Here is a 22,048-nt window from a genome sequence, read left to right as displayed (position 1 = left end):
CAGGGAGCCTCACACACACACACACACACACACACACACACACACACACACACACACACACACACACACACACACACACACACACACACACACACACACACACACACACACACACACACACACACACACACACACACACACACACACACACACACACAGTGTTTTCCACACTGCCATGGCCGAACTGCAGACCTCTGACGCATCGTGGGAATAGCCTTTTTGTCGCCTTCCTTCACTGGTGCGACTGAACACCTGAAGGTGGGAAGTCTGTCCTTGAGACAAAGCAGAGCTCCTCCCCCAACGACTTTTTCTATCCAGCTTGTTTTGAAGTGCCGACACCTGCACTGCTGCCTCTCTCTCTCCTTGTTTCTCAGTGACAAGTGAAAGAAAGGCGCCGACAAAAACTCTGGCAAAGGATTAAAAGCAAAGAAGAAGAAATTGTGTAAGTAGAGCCGTCACAAAAATAAATACTTTTTTATGTAATTGTTTTTGTTGTTTGTGTGATTCGTTTTAATTCACTGACAAATGCAGAGGCACAAATCCATAGTTATGACTAGCATGTGAGGGTCTCTTTAAGGTGAGACACTAAATGACAACTCTATTTGTGAGACTTTGTTCCAACATGTCTTCAATGCAACAATTTAACAGAGCCGAAAACATGTAATAGGATGTTGTTATTCGCACTTTGCCTAGTTCTATCCATGGATTTTGATTGGTTAGTTAGGTGTCCACAGTGATGGGACTGTTCCTGAAGCTGTGTGACGCAGCTTTGACACCTATGCTGTATTGCCACTCCATTTGAAAGAAACATAAAAGCAGAGGATTCATTTGTAGTCAATAGACAGAAATGTTAAACACCACCCACGAGGAGTGTGTCACACAATTGTGCATGCCTCCACTTCAGAGCTGCTGGCAGAGCCGCACAATTAAGTATTGAAGGAGGCCTTCAGCAGAATATGTGTGGAGAAATGATAATAATGGAGTAAAAGCACGCCTTGCCTGTGAGTCAGTGTGCTTTCACGCTGACGCTCAGAAACCTTTTTCTTTTGCTGGTAAATACTGTAGCTGGTGCTCCAGCTGGAGGGAGTCAGAACTGTCAGACCGCGAGGAGGGAGGGGCGTAAGCCCAATGGCTCGGAGACAAGAGGAGAGTCGCGAATGGTTATTTCCTCAGGAAATGTGATGCAGCACATTTTAGGATTGAGAAGAGACTTATTGTGACTATAACAACCAGAACATCAACAACAATATTAACATTAATAATAATAAAGCTTGTGTGGCCTTTCTGAAGGGAGTTTACATGTTCTTCGTGTGTGTAGGTGTGCGTGTCTCTTTGATTTGGTGACGGACCAGTAGCCTGTCGAAGGTGAATCTTTTTCTGTTGTTAGCTGTGATTGGCTCCAGCATAAAGCAAAGTGCCTTAATGGAAAAGAAAAAAGAAAAGCCCCAATCTAACAGAGATATAAAAAGCTGCAATAAATACAATGAAAGGACAATAGAATAGAATAGAATAGAATAGAATACAATACAATAGAATAGAATGAGATTGGAGAGCTGCTCACCTCACAGTGCAAAAGAACAATATGTAGCATACAAAAATAATACAATATCACAGCAACTATAGTGCGACATGGCAAAATGTGTGTGCAGAATGAGTGTGAATCAGTGAAAGTGTGAGCTTCGGGTGGATATGGCAAAGGAGCATGTTTCTGAGTCTGATGAAATGAAATGAGCTACAAAGTGAAAACAGAGTAATAAGATATGAAATATGACTGCAGAGGACTAGGAGCAAACAGAGGTTCATTAAAACAGTAAAAGAACAATAAATAAAAGCGCTAAACTGAAATGAACAGAAGAAGTAAGACAAGACAGTGCAGACAGAAAGTTCATCTTTATGCGACGTTGCCAGCATGTTCAACCCTCCAGTTCTCCTCAGACTGCCTCGAGAAACAACTGCGCACCACCCCATTCACCAAAACGTTCCGTTAAAGACACCCTCACAAACTTCTGCTCTCATCGTCATCGGAGGCACTTTGCCTATAGTTCTGTGCGTAAACCTCGCAGACCCGAGACACGAAGCTGGGAGCCATTAAAGCTGGTGTGAATCAAATGAAAACAGTGTTTGGAGGAGAATGCATATATAAACCATTTATTTCCTCAGTGATTGGTCTGTCATTTACCCCGAGTAGCTCTCATCCACTATTATTTAGTGGAAATGTAATTACAGTTCGAACAGTTTCCTATTGGCTGCGAGGGGCGCAGGGTGGAGCTGCTCTCCGGGACACCACCAGCTGCGATCAGTGACTGGATTTAATAGGAGAAGACTCGGGCTCTCTTTGCGTGTGGTTGGATGAGAAGTGGAGAACGAAAAAAAAAAATAAAAAAATCGTGACTTTCGTTGCTGTTTTGAACGTTTTTTTGAACTGATCTCCGGTGCGTCCCGTGCGTCCCGTGCGCACTGCCGCGGGTCATGTTCAGCCGCAGCTCCCGGAGGAGAGACTCCTGCAGACCGGTGAGGCTCGCATCATCAAGTTGCTCTCATGTGGTGTTTTATTTCCCCCCTCAGTTTGATAAGAAACTACATGTCTCGGAGTAATAAATACGATGCGACTTTTTTTCCTTCCTGGTTTGTTGTGTTTCTCCGTTACTAAGAGGATCACTGAGCTGCAGATCTTACTCACAGGAACATAACTCATATAGAAACTGATGAAGAATGTTTTTCTCTCTGTCAGATCTTGAAATTTTTACAATTTGAGCTTCAACTTGAAAAAGTATAAATGTTATTTCTTTCAGGCGCTCCCTCAAAATAACTTTACTTATTGCTACAATTTTATCCTTTTAAGTAACGTTTTTCCAAAATATTTTAATCATATTTTTCCCCTTTCTTGCCTTGTATTTACTAGTTTTGTTCGTTTCTATTTATTATTATTTTGGAGTTTAAAATACTTTAGTATCAAGTTTTCCACATCTTTTTGTCATTTTAATCATATGCCTAGTATTTTTAATTCTTTTTTTTTTTCATTCTCAAATGGCTTTTAATCCAGTGTTATTTACTACATTTACACCTGTCAACCTTCTAACCCTATCCTCCTTCTTGTCTTGTATATTTGATTTTCTTTTGATTGTCCTACTAACACATTATTTATGTATTTATTTACAATATTATTGTTCTGAATTGTGTTATTTCAACGTAACTCTTCCTCTGTTTTGATATTTCCAATAGATTGTTTTCTAGTTTGTCTTTTTTGATGTATTCTAATGCAATGTTACTTAAATACATCTTACAAATTACTTAAAGCAGGGGAGTCCAACATAAGGCCCGTGGGCCAAAATCAGCCCACAACAGGCTCCAATCTGGCCCACCAAACCACCAAGCAAGAAAACATTGATTTTTTAAAAAAAAAAATTTTGTAAACAAATTTCTTAAGAGTATTGTAAACAATGCAACATGATAGCTGAGATAGCGGTGAAAACTCGCTACCTCATTGGTTTCAAACTAGCCTCAAAGTGATGTTGTCCGGGTGAGTTTGTAAAGACATGCATAATGCTCCAGAAGAACGTTACACTAATTCGCACCAGATGGTTTGATTAAAATTGGCTTTATGTTTTTTATTGTTGTAAATTTAGGCAGCAATTGTTTAGTTTTGTATAAATAGAACATTTTCATCACACAAACTCTGCGCCACAATAACAACAACAAAACTTTAAACTGTACATTTAAAAGATGATATGACGCCATTTTACCAGCATCTGTGAAGCAACGTGAACAGTACTAACCTGCATAAAAGTGCCGTGTAAATAGGCTTTGTTGATTATATTTAAGTTCTTATTGCCTGGAACAAGTTGTGAATGTTGTTCACGGACAGTCCCGACGAAACCACCTGTAAACCAGTGACCCGCAGACCTTAAAGGCACTGCCCTGGACTCGCTACTGTCTTTGCCACGTCACGCTGTGAGCCATCAGTTTTTGCTTGTGTGTGTGTCCTCAGCTGCACCCCGCTGATGAGCCGCAGAGAGGACAGCCCTGTGCCGCCTGCGGAGACCAGTGTCCTGGCTTTACCCTGCACAAATGGAGGTACGATACTGCTTCGCTCTGAAGCGTCTAAACCGGATGTTTGAACGGGAAACAAATTGATCTCGAACCCATTCGTGTGCACACATCGCAGAACGCCAAGATAACATAATCCATGAGCAATTTGTCGGCAGTAGGAGCGTGTAGCTACCTAATTAAGCCTTAACTCATGCTCCAAAGAAAAACTCGTTCAAGTGGAGTTTCATTCAGGAGGAGCTCTTTCAGATGAAGGCCTTGGTAGTTTGAATAGAATCAGCCATGCACAGTGCTGTTAGGAAACCATTGTTCTGCTCCTCTGCCCTCCACGACAATGTTTTTTTTTTGTTTTTTTTACTGTAGAGCACATTCGAGCAGCAGGAAAAGATTTAAACCTCCTGCTTCTGCAGTCATGCTGTCGCAACCGCTCAAGCTTGCTTAGGCTGTGCAACAGACTGTATTTTGTGAGAAGAAGCGGTCCCGCTGTGTCCCGCAGGTGGTTCGGGTTAGTGGGTGAAAGAGTGTGACTAATGTGTGCAACTCTGTCGTAGGAATGCCATACAGAACGTACTGCACACGGTCTAAATAGCGCCATTTAGTTTATCAGCGTCAGCTGATTCTTATAAACATCAGTCACTTGGTAACAAAGTCACTCTGCCGATGTTGTGAGTCGGACCACCCTCTTACCTTACTGTTTACTGGCTGCTGATTCTCATTTTGTGGCCCCCAAAGGCACATTCTGTCCTAAATACAAATCCAACATTTAAGGGAAAGAGACAAATAAGCTGCCTGACATGGTCCAATATGCTCAATACGTCCTCTCTCATTCTTATTACAGGGCGGATTAAATGAGCTCATTCTCACAGACTGGACAAAACTCACCATAGAGTGTAATGTAAAATCTAGATAAAGCAGAACTATCACAAATAAAGTTGAACTTTAAGTTGCTAAATGTCGTGTAAAATCTGGAGCTTAAAAGTAAATTTTGGTTGATTTCAGATCCAGATAATGAAAGCCTTAACGTTGCCCTGCTAGTTTGAGTGGTTATGTCTCACTATACAAAAGGCCCCAAACTGTCCTACGTAGTTTATCCTTTTGACATGTCTTTATTACATTTACCCTACTTTCCAGACTATGAAGCAACGTTTACACGACATTGCAAGTCAAAATACATTGTTTTGGCGTTTTCATTTTAGAAAAGCTTCACGTTCACGTTGAGATTGATGCCCGGCAGAAACGCTGAGAAACGATCTAGTTTTCATATAGGGCCTCCTGTGTGTACTGTTTTTGTGATGGAACCACACACATATGTGCAGAGAGAATAAATGCATGATAAAAAAACAATAATGAGTACACAGACATAAAACTAGCAAGTCCCACGAGGATGAGGACTGGGAGTCCTGACACTCTGCAGGCCGCCATTGTTGTTATTGTCATCTACTCGTGCATGTGCACTACTTACCATGGGCGCGGTGCGCATGCGCTGGAGGAGCGTTTCAGAAAAGTTGCCCCCCCCGTTTCCATAGACACAGAGTTGGGAGTGTTTTCAAAAAGTTCTGTTTTCAGTGGCTCCGAGCACCGTTGCCGTGGAAACACCCAAACTGCAACAACAGTTTTTTTTGTCTTCACTTGAAAAACTTGTGTACTAAAGTCACAATTATTTTTGGTAATTTGTTTGGTCATGTGACATAGAAAGAATGGACATTCAGAACAATATATCTCGGTGCATTCTACCGGGGACCATTAAATGTCACTGTATGACAACAGAATGCTGCCACCTAAAAACCCCTCCATTACTAAAGTGTTTGGCCGACACCACAAGCAGAATGCAAAGTAAAAATGATAAATTAAGCAGCCAAAAGAGTTCAGAGTCTTGGAGAAACTGAAAAGCAAACAGAGAAACTGTAACCCTGATGGATAAAAACAAAGAAGGTTATGTAGGCAGTGCAGTTATGTCTTATGTGTGTTAGTATAAATACATCTTAATCAGCAGTGTTTGTTGTTTTTCCTCTTCAAAACACATTTTTAGACAGACGAAACTTTTACTGAAGTGCAACATTATAGTCCAGCATTTAGGATCCATTAGACTAAGTACAAATATTAGCTTTAAACTCAACTCATTCCTTTTTAGTCTCAATTTCTTTTGTTAAAAAATTAAATAAATACAGGAAATAAGACAGACTGGGAAGCAAACCTTTGCTCATCCCACTCGTTCGTTTTTCATTACGCTCAATCTCCCTCTGGTGAATTTCATCTTGCAAGTTTAATGTGCTGGATGTGACTTCCTCCTGCAGCTAGAATTATTCTTTAATGCAGTTTTTCTTCATAAAAAAAGACCGAATCCTATGTAGCGGCATGGCTATCAGGTTAAAAAAAAGCAAAACAAGAAAAACGTGCATTTACATTGGTGCTGCCTTTTGTTTAATTAATGTAGGATTTGTGGGATTTTAGTCCCTTTAAAGGATCCACAATGAAAGAGGAGGGTCCGACCCATAAAGACCGTCCAGTCTCCATTTGCAGTGAAGTGAACCCTTACAGGGGCAACTGTGAGCTCAGGAATGTTGCTCTTAACTGCTGGTCTTTGCCGTCTCACAATATAAAGTCAACTTTTCCCTCTTCAACAAGCTAGAATAAAACATGGTCAGTGGACACAGACTACTGGAGGCTGCCTTTGTGAGTTGAGGAAAAGGGTTTTATAACTCCAAAGTGTGTGCGTGTGCGTGTGTGTGTGTGTGTGTGTGTGTGTGTGTGTGTCCGAGAAAAAAACGTGAAACAGTTTCACGGGAATATTTTGGCTTGTTTTGCAAGTGAAAAAAGGTGTTGCCATAACATTACTTTCAGTCATGGTGTGTTTTTGGAATGTGTCAAACTTTAAGTGTCCCCGTGGGCAAAGAATCAGGGAGGCAAGAGTGTCGATGTTGTGGATGGAATGAGGCGCTGAAATAAAGAAGTACTGTTTTCTATTAGCCACCGTTGACAAAATAATGTTTTCAAAAACTTTCGGGCGTCTGGTTACACGACGACGGGGCTCCGAGACACCGAAAATGCGACTTTTTGAAAACTGCTACCCAAGGTAGAACTTTTCAAAAACACTCTGTCCCATCTACATGGAGACTGTGTTGTGTTTTCCCCCGTTTCCACAAACGCTCCCAGTCCAGGTTCTCCAATGATTTTGTATAAAAAGTTGAGAGTCACCTGGAATAGCAATCCAACTTGATCGGCTTGTCTGTGTACTTCCGTTGTTAATGCTCAAAGCATATTGTTCTCTGTGCACATATGTGTTTTTAGTACAAAAGCAAACCGCAGCGCCCACTAGTGGCCCGACAGGAAAACTTTCATTTTCAGCATTTCTGCCGCTTGTGCGTAAACGGACATGGTTTTTCAAATCGTGAATGGATGTTTGTAAACGTGAATCTTTTCTGATATAAAAACACGTGAACAGGGCCTCATATAGTCTAGAACAGATTTTGTGGTGTACTGGATCTTTGTTCATGCTCAAACTCAACCAGCGCCCTGCCACATTGAGAGCATCGTTTTTTTCTGTGGCTCTAAAAAAAAAAAAAGGCTTTTCCAGATTAACAACACAAGTCTGGGCTTTCTTCAAGGTGGCTTGTCTCACAAAATAAACGATGAAATGTGTTTGTTGTTCACATGAGGTCAGCATTCGACATATAAAATCAAAAAGATGTGACAACAATTTCTTGGTTTTCTTGATCCCATTTTACTTCTTCGTTCCAATGCATTAATCCAAATTTTAAAAACTATGTGAGGAATGAGGTTTTTTTTTAATGCCCGTCAGGGAAATGCCACATATTCCACATCCAGATTAGCTGCCTTTATTCATTTATTTACTTTGGTGATCACGTGATTTTATTTCATAAATTGAAAGAACACAAGATAAGACAATATATTGCAAAATGAAAATGTTCTATTAGAACAATTATTTTGATCCAGATCGCCACCAAAATTTCTTTCTTTGATCAAAATGCACCTGTGCACCATTTTTTAAACGAAGATCCAGCTCTTTAGTTTTTGAAATTACTTGTTAAAAGACAAATGAATGCGGGTGATTTTATAACCTCCCTGGTGGCGGCTTGATGTCCTAATCTTTCACGACTGGCAAATCTCTCTGGTCGGCCATTTCTGGCCCGCAGGCCGTACATTGGACACCTGTAGTGTAAAGTGACTTTATTTATTGGTTTTCTTAAATGTGGAGGAAGGCATCCAGCTGTGGCCTCCACAGCAGCCCACCTGACATGATCAGTGCTTCGCATCACTGAAATCGGTTGGCAGCACCTTGGAACGCTAGAATCATTGGACTTTTATTAAGATATCTGGAATTATGTCTTTTTTTTTTTGTTTGTTTTTGTCCATCATGTCAATTCGGTTTTAACTTTTGCTTTTACTGACGTCATATAAATCCTGATTGTATTTTCATCAGAGGATGATACAAAGTTTCCTCACATGTAGGTCATGAATAGTTGGTGGGGATGTTGGATCTGTTGGGGGATCCCCCAGAAGAGCTGAGCTCTCTCCAAAAGGAAGGAGTTACAGAGAAGTGTGCCACGATACCCGGCCCTCCCGTCGTTCACTACACTCTCAACATGTTTGTCTCAGAATTCACTGAAATATTCATGATACTCTAAATATTCGATAACTGACTCTACAGCTGTTTTTCATCTTGTGTCTTTCCCCTCCCTCCTCTTTCCTCTCTCCATACTGCCTCGATAGAAAATCCCATTTAGCGAAGCTTCAGGCTGTTTTGTTTTGTTGTTGTTTTTCTGACTTGGCATTCATAGTAAGTTGAGGCATTCATAGTGAAGACTGGAGGAAGTCTTGTGGCGTCTATTGAAAATCACCCTGGCCGGCCAAAACGTCACCCTCAACAATTTGCCGTGTCGTTTTTTGCGCCGGTGTGAGTGTTAAAACCAAGCAGCCCACGTCTGGTCAAACACCCTGGACATTTGAGGATACCTGTGGGATCTTCACCTCAGCAGTTTATTGTGCAGAAGGATGCTGCACCCTGGTGTGGACACAGAAAAGGACAATATAACTTTCAGTTCCCTGGCTGATTGTGTGTCAGCGTGCGTGTGTCATCCAGTAAGCTGAGTTGACTGCTTTGGGCAGGGGAGCAATAGGAGGAGGTTCTTCTTGCACAACATTGCCTCTTTTGAATTATTAATGCTCGCCTTTGGCCTGATTGATTTGCGTGTGCTAATGAGACTCATTACCAGGCTTCTTAACAAGAACCTGAGTGTGAAGGTGCTACCTGATCACCCGGATACCATGACCGTCTCTCTCAAAGCTGCATGCAAGGCCTGCTTTAAGAGTTACACTGAGAACTGGCAAAGGTAGAGGTGTTTTTAAGGGGGACGGCAAGGGCCTAGGGCCCCCGAACTGGAAGGGGCCCCCACAAGAGAGAGCAGACAATGGGCCATATCAATGACAATATGTGAAAACCCCTTAACTTTTCAAGTGAAAACATTTGTTGATTTCTTTTAGAGTTTTAATTTACAGGACGGTGGTGCTCAGAGGCCATAGTAAACAGACTTTGTCTGCACACGTGCAAGTAGATAGACAACAACAACAATGTATCATGACTCCCGGTCCAGATTCTCCTGGGACTTGGTAGTTTTATAGTTGAGAGCCACCGTAATAGTAATCCAACTTGACGCCTTAAAAACTCTCTTCTACGACGACAATCCCCTAATCGGGACCTCAAACTTGTGGCCACTCGTTGCTAGATGAGAGTTTTGGTCTCGATCATCGACGTCGACAACTTGAAATCCCCTTAAACTGAAGTGACAGGTTCGAAATGGCCCTGAGCGGGCCTCTTTGCTTGCTGCTTGCTGGATTTGTGGCAGCAGCATGTAGTGAGGTGAGACTGTCTTAACAAATAGTACAACATCAAGTTAAACCTTAATGTGTTGTGTACTTGGAATGTGCTATGTCCTGTCAGTGTCGTTTCTGTATGAGTTTCAATCGCTGAAATTGCTTTATTCCTGTGTGATTTCATACATACAGGCTGAGCGTCTTTTACTATGTCATGGTTTGTCACTGCTGTGGTGTTTGTAGGCAGGTTTATATTAAATCCTCACTTTCAAATGACAAAATCATGCATATTGCGTGTCTAAAATTTGGACAATTTGATTGGTGGTTTGGCAGGTGAGATTAGAGCCTCTTACAGGCCGATTTTGAGCCAGAGGCCTCACTTTTGATACCCCTAATTTATGTACTGGTATAATCCACAAGCTCATTTCTCTAATTACAATAGTTTCATTGATTTTATCATCAGAATCAAATGTAATTTCCATTAAACTGGCCAGAGATGTGCAGCTTATGGCAGCTATGAGCGCAGTCTAACCTCAAACTGTGTTATCATCCACAAAGATGGTTGAGTCTTTAGGCTCCCTGCATTTATTTTGCTTTTTTTCCTCATATCTCATTAATGTAATGTCTTTAAACACTTTTATTAGTCCTCCCTTTCTGAAAACTATGGTATGCAATGCTTCTATCTCAGCATAGTACTTCGTATTGTTGATTTGATGTTGGGCATGCACTGTGGCTGTACTCTGCCGTTACACATAGTTAGACGGCATTAACTTCAGCACCCCACAACTCTCAGCTGGATAGAAGAAGATGGATGAAGTCCACATTAAAAAGGAGGAGGTGAGGCAATCGATACGTTCGCCGCATTCTTGGGGGCGGTGCTAAACACAAGTAAAGGTGATACTATGCATAAATGCAGGTTACATTTCCATCTGTTTCTATTCATGATATAATCCCATGAAAGGTAGGAAAGAAGATCAAATTTAGAAGAATAATGATAAAAAAACAAGCTTTTACTCTGAGATAGTCACTGCCTCATTTGCCACAAACTTCATTTAACATCACAAGCAAAAATAAATATCCAGCCCCATTTTATTTATAAAGCACATTTAAAGACACAGCAATGGACCAAAGTTCTGTCCAAAGAATAAATAAGATGTAAAAGTGCACAGTTCACAAGTTTATATAAAATAGATTTGAAAAATAAATACAGACAATACAGTAAAATGCAGTTAAAACAAATTAAAAGGGACAAAAACATGGATGATATAAAAGACATTAAAACAATTATTACATTCATTTCATATCGACATCTGTTGCAAACTATAATTAAAACCAAAGTTTTGAATAAGAAATCATGAATAAAGAAATGCATGCGTTGAAATGAGTAAAAAGCAGTGTTAGAAATAAGTACACATGTAAAATTTAGATACCAGAAAATCCTTATGTATCGTTGTACTTTTGTAATACTTCCCCTGTTTTGCAGACTCGGACTACACTGGAAAGATTAATGCAATGAGATCTTCCCATTAGCAGTTTAATTTCCTCCACGCAGCGGTACAACGTAATACTTAATTTAAGGGAGTCTGTTTCAGGTTTTGCCAGAACGACTGTGCTGTACAAAGAGCGTCCTTGTATGCGACAGGGCCTGAAACTTTATCCGGTTAAACGTCGTGCTGAGGGAGCAGAAGAAAACAGAAGAGGACGAGGAGAAAGAGGAGAAAGAGGACGGTTTCAGAGAGTAGAACAAGAGAGCCCAGGGTTGAGTTTTGAACCCGCCTCTGAATGGCTTACTGACGTCTGTCCCCTCGGTAACCCACAGCCATCTGCATAACACAGGCTGCCCCCTCTATTCACTGTTTTAACAAGACAGCCCCACAAATACGACTGTCAGGGCAACGGGGCATGTGAATGGCTTCTTGCTTCTGACCACCGCGGCAGAGAAGGGGACTCGGTTTGAAGGAGGAGGGAGGAGGACCAGGCCATTCTTGGCGATTGGTGCCAGACAATGGAGAGCTCAGCAGATTTACGACCAAAGCTCTGTCTCTGTATTGGCATGGGGATGGTAAAGCCTCCTCGCCTGATGGTTTCCAGGAATGAAAACAGTGTCTGGCCTGCTGTGCTCTCTCCTTCTCGGGGATTGTTTGGAAGCACTGGCATCGCTGCTGTGATCGTGCTGGTGTAGGTCAGGAAGGTTGTTTTTTTTTTTTTTGCTCTGTAATTGGTGTGTTTTGTCATTTAGAGGTTTATTTTCAAGGGTCATATTTTGACAAGGCTGCAGGACCCCCGCGGTACATGACGGATGTTCACAGATAGAGTGTGATATAAATCATAGTTTGACCTTTGGGCTCTCAGACAGTACCAGGCTCAACTTGTCGCTTCCTATTTCTCTGCCTTTATTCGCTGTTTGCTTTGTTTCACCTGGGTTCTTTTCTATTTGTCCTGAATACACTGCATGCAGGAGACTGAGAATTTGATTTGACTTGAGAAAAGACTTATGCATGGTGGTCACGTAAGCAGAGATGGTCCACGCCACGAATCCCCGGAGGCTGCTGATCAACTGTTGAATTCCAATGAAACCCCATCATCAAAATTCAAGAGCCACACACACACACACACACACACACGTACATACATTTATTTTCTCATCTGGGAACATCACGCTCGCACTCATTTCCTGCAGACTGACAGTCTGTTCACACTTACTTTCAAGAAGCGTTATTCAGACAAAAGGCAGTGTTAATCTTGCTATACACACCCTGGTGTGCCCCAAACAAGTGAACAACATACAACACAAGAATACAAATAAGAGACTAAGTAGGCTTCGATTTTCTTGGCGCAGGATTCCATGTTGTCAGTTTTTTTTTATAATTATTGTACATAATGGAGAAATTCATGTCGCTGATTTGACTCCTTTTATAAATTTCACATACTTTTAATGAGCCAATGCAGTAATCCAACATGTAGCGTGAAAGTCAATGTCACAGAATATAGGTTGCCGCAGTGTAAATATGCTGGTGTTCGCCTGTAGTGAGCTGAACCCAGGTGTAAATTCTTCTATTTACTTTTAAAACGTTGGTCTAAATCAGTGACGACCACCACAAATATGACCTACTCACAACTCCGCTTTAACTACCACTCCTGTTACCATAGGAACACAGATTGATAGTCTTCATAGGGCAATATACACAAGTAGACCCCACAAGTATAGTGAGACACACACACACACACACACACACACACACACACACACACACACACACACACACACACACACACACACACACACACACACACACACACACACACACACACACACACACCAATAATTGGAATAATCGGTACTTATTCCCCTATATGGGAATTATTCTCCCATGATGTAGGTAAAACACATTCTGTCAGACATGTGTTCATACTTTATTTAGACAAATGCAAAGACTATGCAAACCCCCACATCACCTCATCGGCCATACACATTCCAGTAGAGAGACAATTGTTTAGTGCAAACACACACTCTCATTTTGAATGCACAGATTGTTTCTCTGCCCTCGGAAAGAAAACTCACCTTGATTCCTCCAGATAGACGTCTCGTATTATTGGCCTAAAAATGTGTTCAAGCGGTGACAGGAAGCTACTTTTATTGCTTTGTGAGTGTTACTTCTATCAGCTGTCCCAGATATCAGTGTGATACCTTGGTATTGTGTGGTGTGATTGGCCGGGGGAGTATTTGTAGCTCCTGCCACAGGAGGAGAAGCACCCTGTTATCTTGTAATTGTGCTTGTGGTTGGCGTGCGTGCTCCATTCCCCAACAGATCAATTTTATGTCTAATGCGGGAGGCGGATCGAAGGCACACGAGCAGCAGGTAGTGTTATTTCATCCAGAAGGTGGGGTCTGGATATTTAACCTGAGACCCTGGCAGGTGTCATGTTTCTCTTGTGCTTTGTGCTCATAATGGCCTTTGTGACCTTCTACTAATAGTACTTGAGGTTTTTTTTGTTGTTTTTTTTTGACAGGGTGTGCTCTGGTAAAGACTGAAGAGATGTGGCTGCAACAAAAAGACTTGTGTTACAATGTTTTGACAGGAGAATATGCTGCTGTGCTCTTCACCTTTGTCCCCTCAAGAGAAGGAAAATCCCGCTGTTTTCTAACAATTTCACCTCGGATATCCACCATTGATAAGCAGTTTGACTCTGTCGTTTCATACATACAGAGCGCCATGAGAGATCCTTCATTCCTGTGGCCATACAACTTTATAACTCCCATGTTTTTCTGTCAATTTCATTCTTACCAGGCATACATTAGCCACAGTTAAGCCTTGCACATATTAATATCTAATAATTTCCATTCTGTTTTGTATGATATTTTAACTGTCTATTCTATTATAGCCCGTGTGGAGAAACACTGTTAAGAATTTCACTCAGGGATTAATAAAGTATTACTATTCTAGATACTTTTCTTCAGGCGTCATTAATGAGCTGTTTTTCCTTTCTGCTGGTCAAACCCCAACTTGACCAGCAGGGGGCAATCAAGTCCAATTTAGACACACTGCGCTCGAGGCCAGTGAGAAGTGCACCGTTGTCACTTGGTGCGTCCAGGTTAAACAATTTTTTTACTTGTGATGGGCAAACTGATGATGAATTAAAAAAATAAAAAAATAAAATAAAATATATTCTGTGTTGTCATATTATTGACATAAAGACTGTTGATTCAATGGCGCTACTGAAGCACAACATATAAAGCTTCTCAGAAAACAACATCTATCTGTGGAATAACAAACCACCAGGATTGATTTCATCCACAATCAATGGTGGATCTATTTGTCCAGTTTCTTTGATTCGGCTCAGGTTTTCAGATGGATGCAGCCTGAGGAGGTGAGGGTTAAAGGCCTTATTCAGGGACTCCAGCGGCTGTTTACCAGCTTGCTTCCCAAACCTCTCGTCCACCACTGCACCTTTGGCTTTAGCCATTTCATTTTTTTCTTCAATATTGGCAATATACGCTCAACTTCACACTTCATTGCATTTGCACAGTCTCTGGCTCAGCGGCTCTGTCATGGAGTCTGCCGACACTGAGGTAATGATGTTCATTGCTCACGATCATCAAAAAGGTGTTAAATTGCGTAGATTGTGTGAGGATGAGCCCCACTGCACCGCATCCCCCAAGTTTTTGGGTTGAATGATTTTTCACATCACCATAAAATTATTAATGGCCGTTGGGATCTGTTGGCAATAAAAAGCATAATTCATGTGCTCGTCACATGCTTTCACTTTAAGATACCTGATGTGTTTGTCTCTGACCCCCCTGTGGGCTCCACAGTAACTTTAATCTTCTTGAAGTGTAGGAGTGATAAAAGATAATACAGAGCTTCAGGATCATAACATTATACCTAGAAGAAAAAACAAATATCATTGATCTAATCTGGACTCGCGTACGTCAACAGCATTGGATACTTTCTTATCTTTCATCAAACCCAGCATAGTTTTGTATCTATTTTTTTTTTTTTTTAAATCTAGAGATTCAGTGTATGTGACAGCTGCACGGGTCTGTGTATTGTATTCTGGCAGCTTCTGCAATAAAGCCAGCAGAATTACTCTGATCCAGATCTCCGGGGGTTTCTCTGCCACTCTTATCAAGGTCATCTAGAACAGGTGCTCATGCATTCGGATTAGGGGAGATAGGCATCGGCTGCACTGTTTCAGGTCTGTGGAGACATTGCTGATTGAGGACAGGCATTTCTATACCCATAGGCTCAGCGTTCAATCTGTGTCTCATATGTATTGAAAACTGCAACTGTACTCACACCTGAAAACAGTACCTCATTAAAAACAATGCATAATCTCTTAACAACTGCAATTTACTGTAATCTTGCTCAAAACCACCACAACAAGCTCTTGACCTCGTAGTATTTTCCACCTCTCCCACATTAGCAAACATCTGTTATTCCCCGTGGTTTGTACGCTCACGGCTCTAATTCACCCCGAGTTCTACCCCGGTGCTGATCCATGTCTTAATGAAGGCTTAGCCTGCTAAGATGCCTTTGTACTGTCACTGAGAATAAAGGGAGGCAAGCTAAAAGGCTGTCAGATGCACAGAAAGTTAACATTTACGGCGCACAGGCCCAGAACTCCGACCCGCCCACCCGGGTTACAGAGTTAATTCATGTTATCCTGAATCTGTCCTCTGGTGTGGTGGTGGTTCGCTGAGCTCTTCAACTCACGCAAGCTGCAGATGTGAACAGAGACACTTATTGTCATGAATAGTTTGTAACTAAAAACCGCTGACAATGATCACAGCTATCATTGTTCTATCTTTGACACACACGCGTTATGGGGACCAGGAATTCCGACAAACTCAGCTGTAACCGCTTCGTACCTGAACATCAGAACACCTGAACGTACCTTCATGATAGAGAGAAAAACGTTTTAGAGTTAGACTACCTTGTTAACCAACGGATACATGAGTCCTCATGTGTGATGTGGGCTCAAATTTATTGAGGCTCCTTAGTTTCACTCTTATAAAATGTACAAAAATGGATGAAACCTCCACATTCAATGTATATAGATTTCGCTGAAGGAGGAAAATTAATATGCTGGTAATGTGAAAGAAAGACCCATTCATTTTCCAAGGACCTTGAATTTCTTTTTCATAAATAGTCTATAAAACCTGTTCAAATAGGTAAGGCACATGTGCATTCATTTATTCATTCGCATTGGCAGAGATGAGCTTATAATGGTAATACAACATACATACTTTTGTTTGTACGCACATATAGACATACACACTATGTTTTCATTAAAATGCATCATATGCACAGGACAGTGACCAAACAAAACTAGAATCGTATATAATGATCTCAATATTGGACTTGTAGAAGTTATACTGGCAATATAAAGTTGTAAACTGCTTGATGAAGAACATGTGTCGACACCAAGCCAATATTTGAAGCCCCTGAAATGCTACACCACGATACTTGATTGAGACACATTGTGGTGGGTTACGACAAAACTCCTTGCTCCTTTTTATTAACATTCAAAACTTTCAGTGCCCACTACACTCACACTCATCCTCCTCCTGACCAACAAAGAAAAGAAGACGCAAACTCCACTCAGACAACTGAGACTACTTGTCCAGTTTAAACCTAATTAGCAGAGTTAATTGGATTAATTCTCCTTGAATGTCTGTGAGAAATGCACACCATGGCAGAACTTATCAGGGTAATGATTCCAGATGAAATACAACCAATCCTGGTATCCTTTTACCTGGATTCCTGCTCCATACATACTTAACAAACTGTATTAGGCAGAGCACGGTGAACTCTGTACAGTTAGAAGTCTAAAGTGGGGCACGAGAGATATGGAGTTGTATTCAGTTTTTCCTGCTGCGTATCACTGCTCACCCTTCATCCCCGCAGAACCCCTCCTCTTCCCTCCTCCAGGCACCCGTCCATCCATGCGTCTCCTCATCCGTCTCATTTAAAGACTGCCAGCCCAGTGCGGCACGGTTTACGCAGTGCACCACTTCAAAGACCTCTTTGATTCTTGTTTTATCCCCCTCTCCTCCTTCTCCTCCTCCTCCTCCTCCTCCTCCTGGCTTTCCAGCCACCTGTTCCCACTCGGGGTGAACATGGTGGAGAAAACCCTTGATCAGATCTGCACTTACAGCCCAGTTTCAAGAGTCCTAGATGGATTTCAACACTTTCTCAGCAGCGGTGTGTTTCTGTTCACACGTTTTGGAGGTTGTGAAAGGCTTCGCCAGTTTTGTGTTGGATCATCCAATAGAGGTCAGCATTGTACTGGAGCAGAGCTCTTTAATCTAATCTGGCACTTCTATAACACTGATAAAAAGAGATGATAATGTTTCTCTCCATGTGAGCATTAGTCAGAGCTGTATTGGGTTAACCTCGTCCTTTCCGAGGAGGCTGACAGTTTCCTGTTGACTTTCCCATTACTTTAATGACTTGTGCAATTTTATTACAGACCCCAAACCCCAGTGGAGCCCAAAGCTTCATTTGTCTCAACTGCAAAAGAGGAGCTTGATGACTCCGCAGTGTTAAATGATTTGATTGCTTTATTGATTCGGCCACCCTACTGATTATTGGCGGCCTTAAATAGCATATTGACCTGATAGAAATTGACTGAGCCCTTTCTTTCAGGATTACACAGCGGCAGACAGGATATTCCCTCAAACAGAGCTGTGGCGAAAACACAGGGCGTGTTTGTTGATGGAGCATTTTGAAACTTCACCTTGAAACAAAACTGTCTTTGAGTTTTGTCTTTGTGTGTTGTGTTGCACAAGCTCACATCTATTTTTACCCCCGCTGAACAATTGAGCTCACATTGTCACAGCTTTGGTCCTTTTTAATGCCCATCCAGTCCTCCCTCCCGACTGCTATTCGTTCCCTGACGTTTGTGTGACTTGTCGTCATCTGACGAGTGGGCGAGGTGTCGTCTTCGTTCCGCTCTCAGTCCTGCATGACTCAAGGCTGAAGCTAATTGGCTGGATGAGCTGTGATGCTGCTCTGCTTCTCTTCAGCTGGTTCATGCACACTTTGTTGTGTGTTTGGCTTTTCCTGGGGTGTGTGTGTGTGTGTGTGTGTGTGTGTGTGTGTGTGTGTGTGTGTGTGTGTGTGTGTGTGTGTGTGTGTGTGTGTGTGTGTGTGTGTGTGTGTGTGTGTGTGTGTGCGTGCATGTCAGAGAAAAAGGATATTAATAGCAGAGGGGCTCTTAAGTGAAGCCTGTATTTCATGGATGAGAGGACGGGCTGGCTCTCGGTGCCAAGCAGACCAGGTATCTATCAAAAGATCTGGCTGCAGAGAGAATGGAGGAGGGAACAGGAAGCAGGGGACGAGAAAAGACTCGGAGGCATGACCGGTTTCCTCTGATAGAGGTGAAGCGGTAACACGGCTTTACTGGGACATTAGGACACTCTCTTTTTTTTCCCTGTTCTTTTGGCTGTGGCATTTCTATGTCCTCCTAATGTCAAAATGAAATGTCCACACTCTCTTGGAACCAGTAAAAATGACATTTTTCTTCCATGCGGATGCTAAAGCAGCTCAATTTCAGTTACAGGGATCGAACGTCATGCCGAGAGCTACATTTCTACCTTGTTAATAATTCATCGATATGTTTACCATGTTTAGTATTTTACTATGATGTCCACTCTAGTTTAAACATTCAGTCTGAGCCTACCCCGTCCACTCCAGTAAGATGTACAGACCTGTCAGAATAGCGCACACTACTTGCTTCATTTTGTTACTGAACAGAAGAAGACTATTTTTTTGGATTGGAGAACATTGATAATTGACTGATCAGATGTGCAATGTAAAGTTCCAAGAAAACTATACAGTGGATGTTTAGGTGTGAATTAACAGTTTTCTGAAATGTGAAGACAATTGTAATGGCAATTTCTAAGTACTGGTATCAGTACTCAATATTGACAAGTAGCTAAAGGTTAGCACTCGTACATCTTTCAAAAAGTAGTGTCAGTGCTTCCCTAGTTTTACTGGTTCATAGTATTTTGTTTGTTTTTAAAGAGAAAATACAGACCCATGAGGGGAGAAGGTAAAAAGTAATGAGTCAGCAAAAAATTCAATCCAGCATGAACATGAGCATTTACGGAGGAAAATTCCTCTCAATTTGTGTCGTTATAGACGTGAACCTGCAAATTCTCATTCTTCATTTTATTTTGTTAGACAAATTGATTCAGCTTTGCGCATTTCTCAAAGCATTTCTGTAAATGCACTGGCTATCTATACCAAGGGACAAACACATGTTAGTTTATTGGGCTCAATTTCAACTTGAGTGGGCCCAACCGGTGAAACAATACCGCAATGACCTTTACACTTGTTTTCTTTTTTTTGTGGTGCAGAGCATATGTGATGAAAATATCTACTACCACCGAAACTTACCACAATCTCAACATGATGCTAATTTAATGATGAAATGTGAAATGTCCAGAAAACTTTGATAGCTGTTGCATTTTGTGTGTTTTTACAAACTTACCCTGATAGCATGGCTTTGAGGCTAATGCTTGGTTAACCTCTTTCATGGCCTCTACAATATCTCAGCTCGGGTCTCGTGTTGTGTCTGCTAAGAAATGTGTTTAAAAAGCCATATTTGAAATGTTTACAATTTCGAAGGCCGGATTGGAGCCTCTTGCGGACCAGTTTCGGCCCACGGACCTTATGTTTGGCATCCCCCGATCTATGTTAATGAGTAAAATCATTACCGCAAGCTAAAATGGTGTGTATTCCTTGCATATGACAAAATGGCTCCAACCTATATGGGGAGGCAACATGCTGAATGTTGTTCATGGCAACTTGTACACAAAGAAGATTAAGCATGTGGTTCAGTTCAATTTTCACTGAAGGTGACATTCTTATTTGACAAAGGAAGTTAAAAAAAAAAAAGACTTGCTGAATGAATATTGTGATGCATGGGATAAAATGCTTTACCTGCTAAAAGCTTAAAAAAAAGCTTCAGGAACTAAAACGGGTGAAGAACTGCATACCATTTTCTTCTTCGTTGCTTCTGAAGTCTGTCCCGTCCCACGTTTGACCCGCTGAAGGATATTTGAGCTGTTGTTGGGTCAGAGTTGGACTGAGAACCAACAGTTTGGAGCTGGAACCATAGTGTTAAAACTTGCAGGCATAAAAATGCATTAACGGGGCACTCGCACCATATTTTCATTATATCTTACCAAGCGGTTATAAAAAAAAAAGTGTGAACACATGATCTTGTGCAGATGAGATGTCTCTAACAGTCTGCAGCTGCAGCGGTCTGTCTGAGAAGCCTGTCTGTCCCTCACAGAGCCCTGATGAGTTCATGATGTTTCCTCAACCGGCTCACCCTCAGGCTCACCATAGAAATCTGTATGGAAGTTTGGGGAAATTCATCAGCAGAGTGAATGTAACCGTTGCAGAGGTTACTTTTCACTATTGTCAAAACTGCAACTCAAACTTTGATGGTCATCAACCAAGCTGATCAATAACTGAAAAACTTCAGTTGTAGTCTCCTTTCATTATCTTTGGGGGTTCGTGCACCTGGGCGGACATGCTGCGACTGCACATGCGCACTAAGGCCGTAGTAAATAGTTCTTCTGCACAGGCACGAGTAGACACTAACAGCAATGGCGGAGTATCATAACTCCCAGTTCTCCTGGGACTTGGTAGTTTCATAGTTGAGAGTCACCCTTAACAGCAATAAAACATTGTTGTCTGTTCATGTGAATGTCCGTGTACTTATTATTGTTAATGTTTATAGTGTATTGTTCTCTGCGCGCCTGTGTGTGTGCGGTTTAATTACAAACACAAACAACACCCACTAGTGGCTCAACATGCTCACAACATTGTTGCCATTTTTGTGTAAACACATCGTTTTTGTTGCCATGTAAACGCGAAACTCTTTTTTTTCATTTGAAGCGTTGTTGTGTAACTGGGGCCTCAATCTTGCACGTCTTAATGGAGGCTTAACGGCCTGTAAGCCACAACTGTCAAAGCTCCAAGGACCCAAACGTTCTGAAGCACCAGTTCAACAATCATGGACAAGGAAAGTCTGAGCCTTGTACTCTCACAGGCACTTATATCTGGTTAGAACAGCGCTCGATATTAGTGAATTTCTTATTCCAGTTTTTTCTTCTACAGTTTTAGTTCACTTTTCAGACACATTCCGATACCTTCATTCCAGATGCACCCAAAAGGATTGGATGAATGGAAAGCAAGAAAATGGATGGATTTCAAAATGTGACAAACTCTCCAGGTTGAGTTTAAACATCGCATTTCAGTTCCGCGGCACATGCTGCTGCCAGTTCAGACACGACGATACGAGCTACCTTGACATGTACTTATGAGGCTGAGCGTTGCGAGGAGACAGCGTGGGCACTACCCACAGGCACAGACAGAAATAGGCGCCAGTACGCCAGACACCTGACAAAGTTACCTCCGTGACTGAAGCTGTCATCACCCTCATTTTGCTAATAATGGCTCGGTTTCTCCAACATTATCACAAACAGCTCTGCATAGTTGAGCAGTGGACTCATGCTCTCACTCTCCTCTCTTTCTTTGTCACTCATCTGGATGAGTTTATTTGTAAAGGTTGACCAGTTGCCAAGGCGATGAGTGTGCTGTAAGTTTTCTGCTGCCTTGACAACAGGCCAGACGAGAACCGCAGTATC

General features: G+C 41.7%; 1 protein-coding gene across 1 annotated transcript in view; it reads left to right on the top strand.

The window, feature by feature from the left end:
- Positions 1-2,314: 2,314 nt before the first annotated feature.
- prickle2b (prickle homolog 2b) overlaps positions 2,315-22,048 on the top strand; it is a 115,352-nt gene continuing 95,618 nt past the window's right edge. Inside the window, exons 1-2 of the mRNA XM_080461101.1 lie at positions 2,315-2,511; positions 3,989-4,074. Of these exons, the coding sequence (XP_080317227.1) occupies positions 2,470-2,511; positions 3,989-4,074 (128 nt within the window). The 5' untranslated portion in view covers positions 2,315-2,469. The remainder of the gene's footprint in view (positions 2,512-3,988; positions 4,075-22,048) is intronic.

The sequence above is a fragment of the Lipophrys pholis genome (assembly GCF_963383615.2).
Source record: "Lipophrys pholis genome assembly, chromosome: 4".
NCBI classification, from domain to species: domain Eukaryota; kingdom Metazoa; phylum Chordata; class Actinopteri; order Blenniiformes; family Blenniidae; genus Lipophrys; species Lipophrys pholis.
Note: the sequence above shows the minus strand (reverse complement) of the source record. Positions and strands in the feature narration are given on the sequence as shown.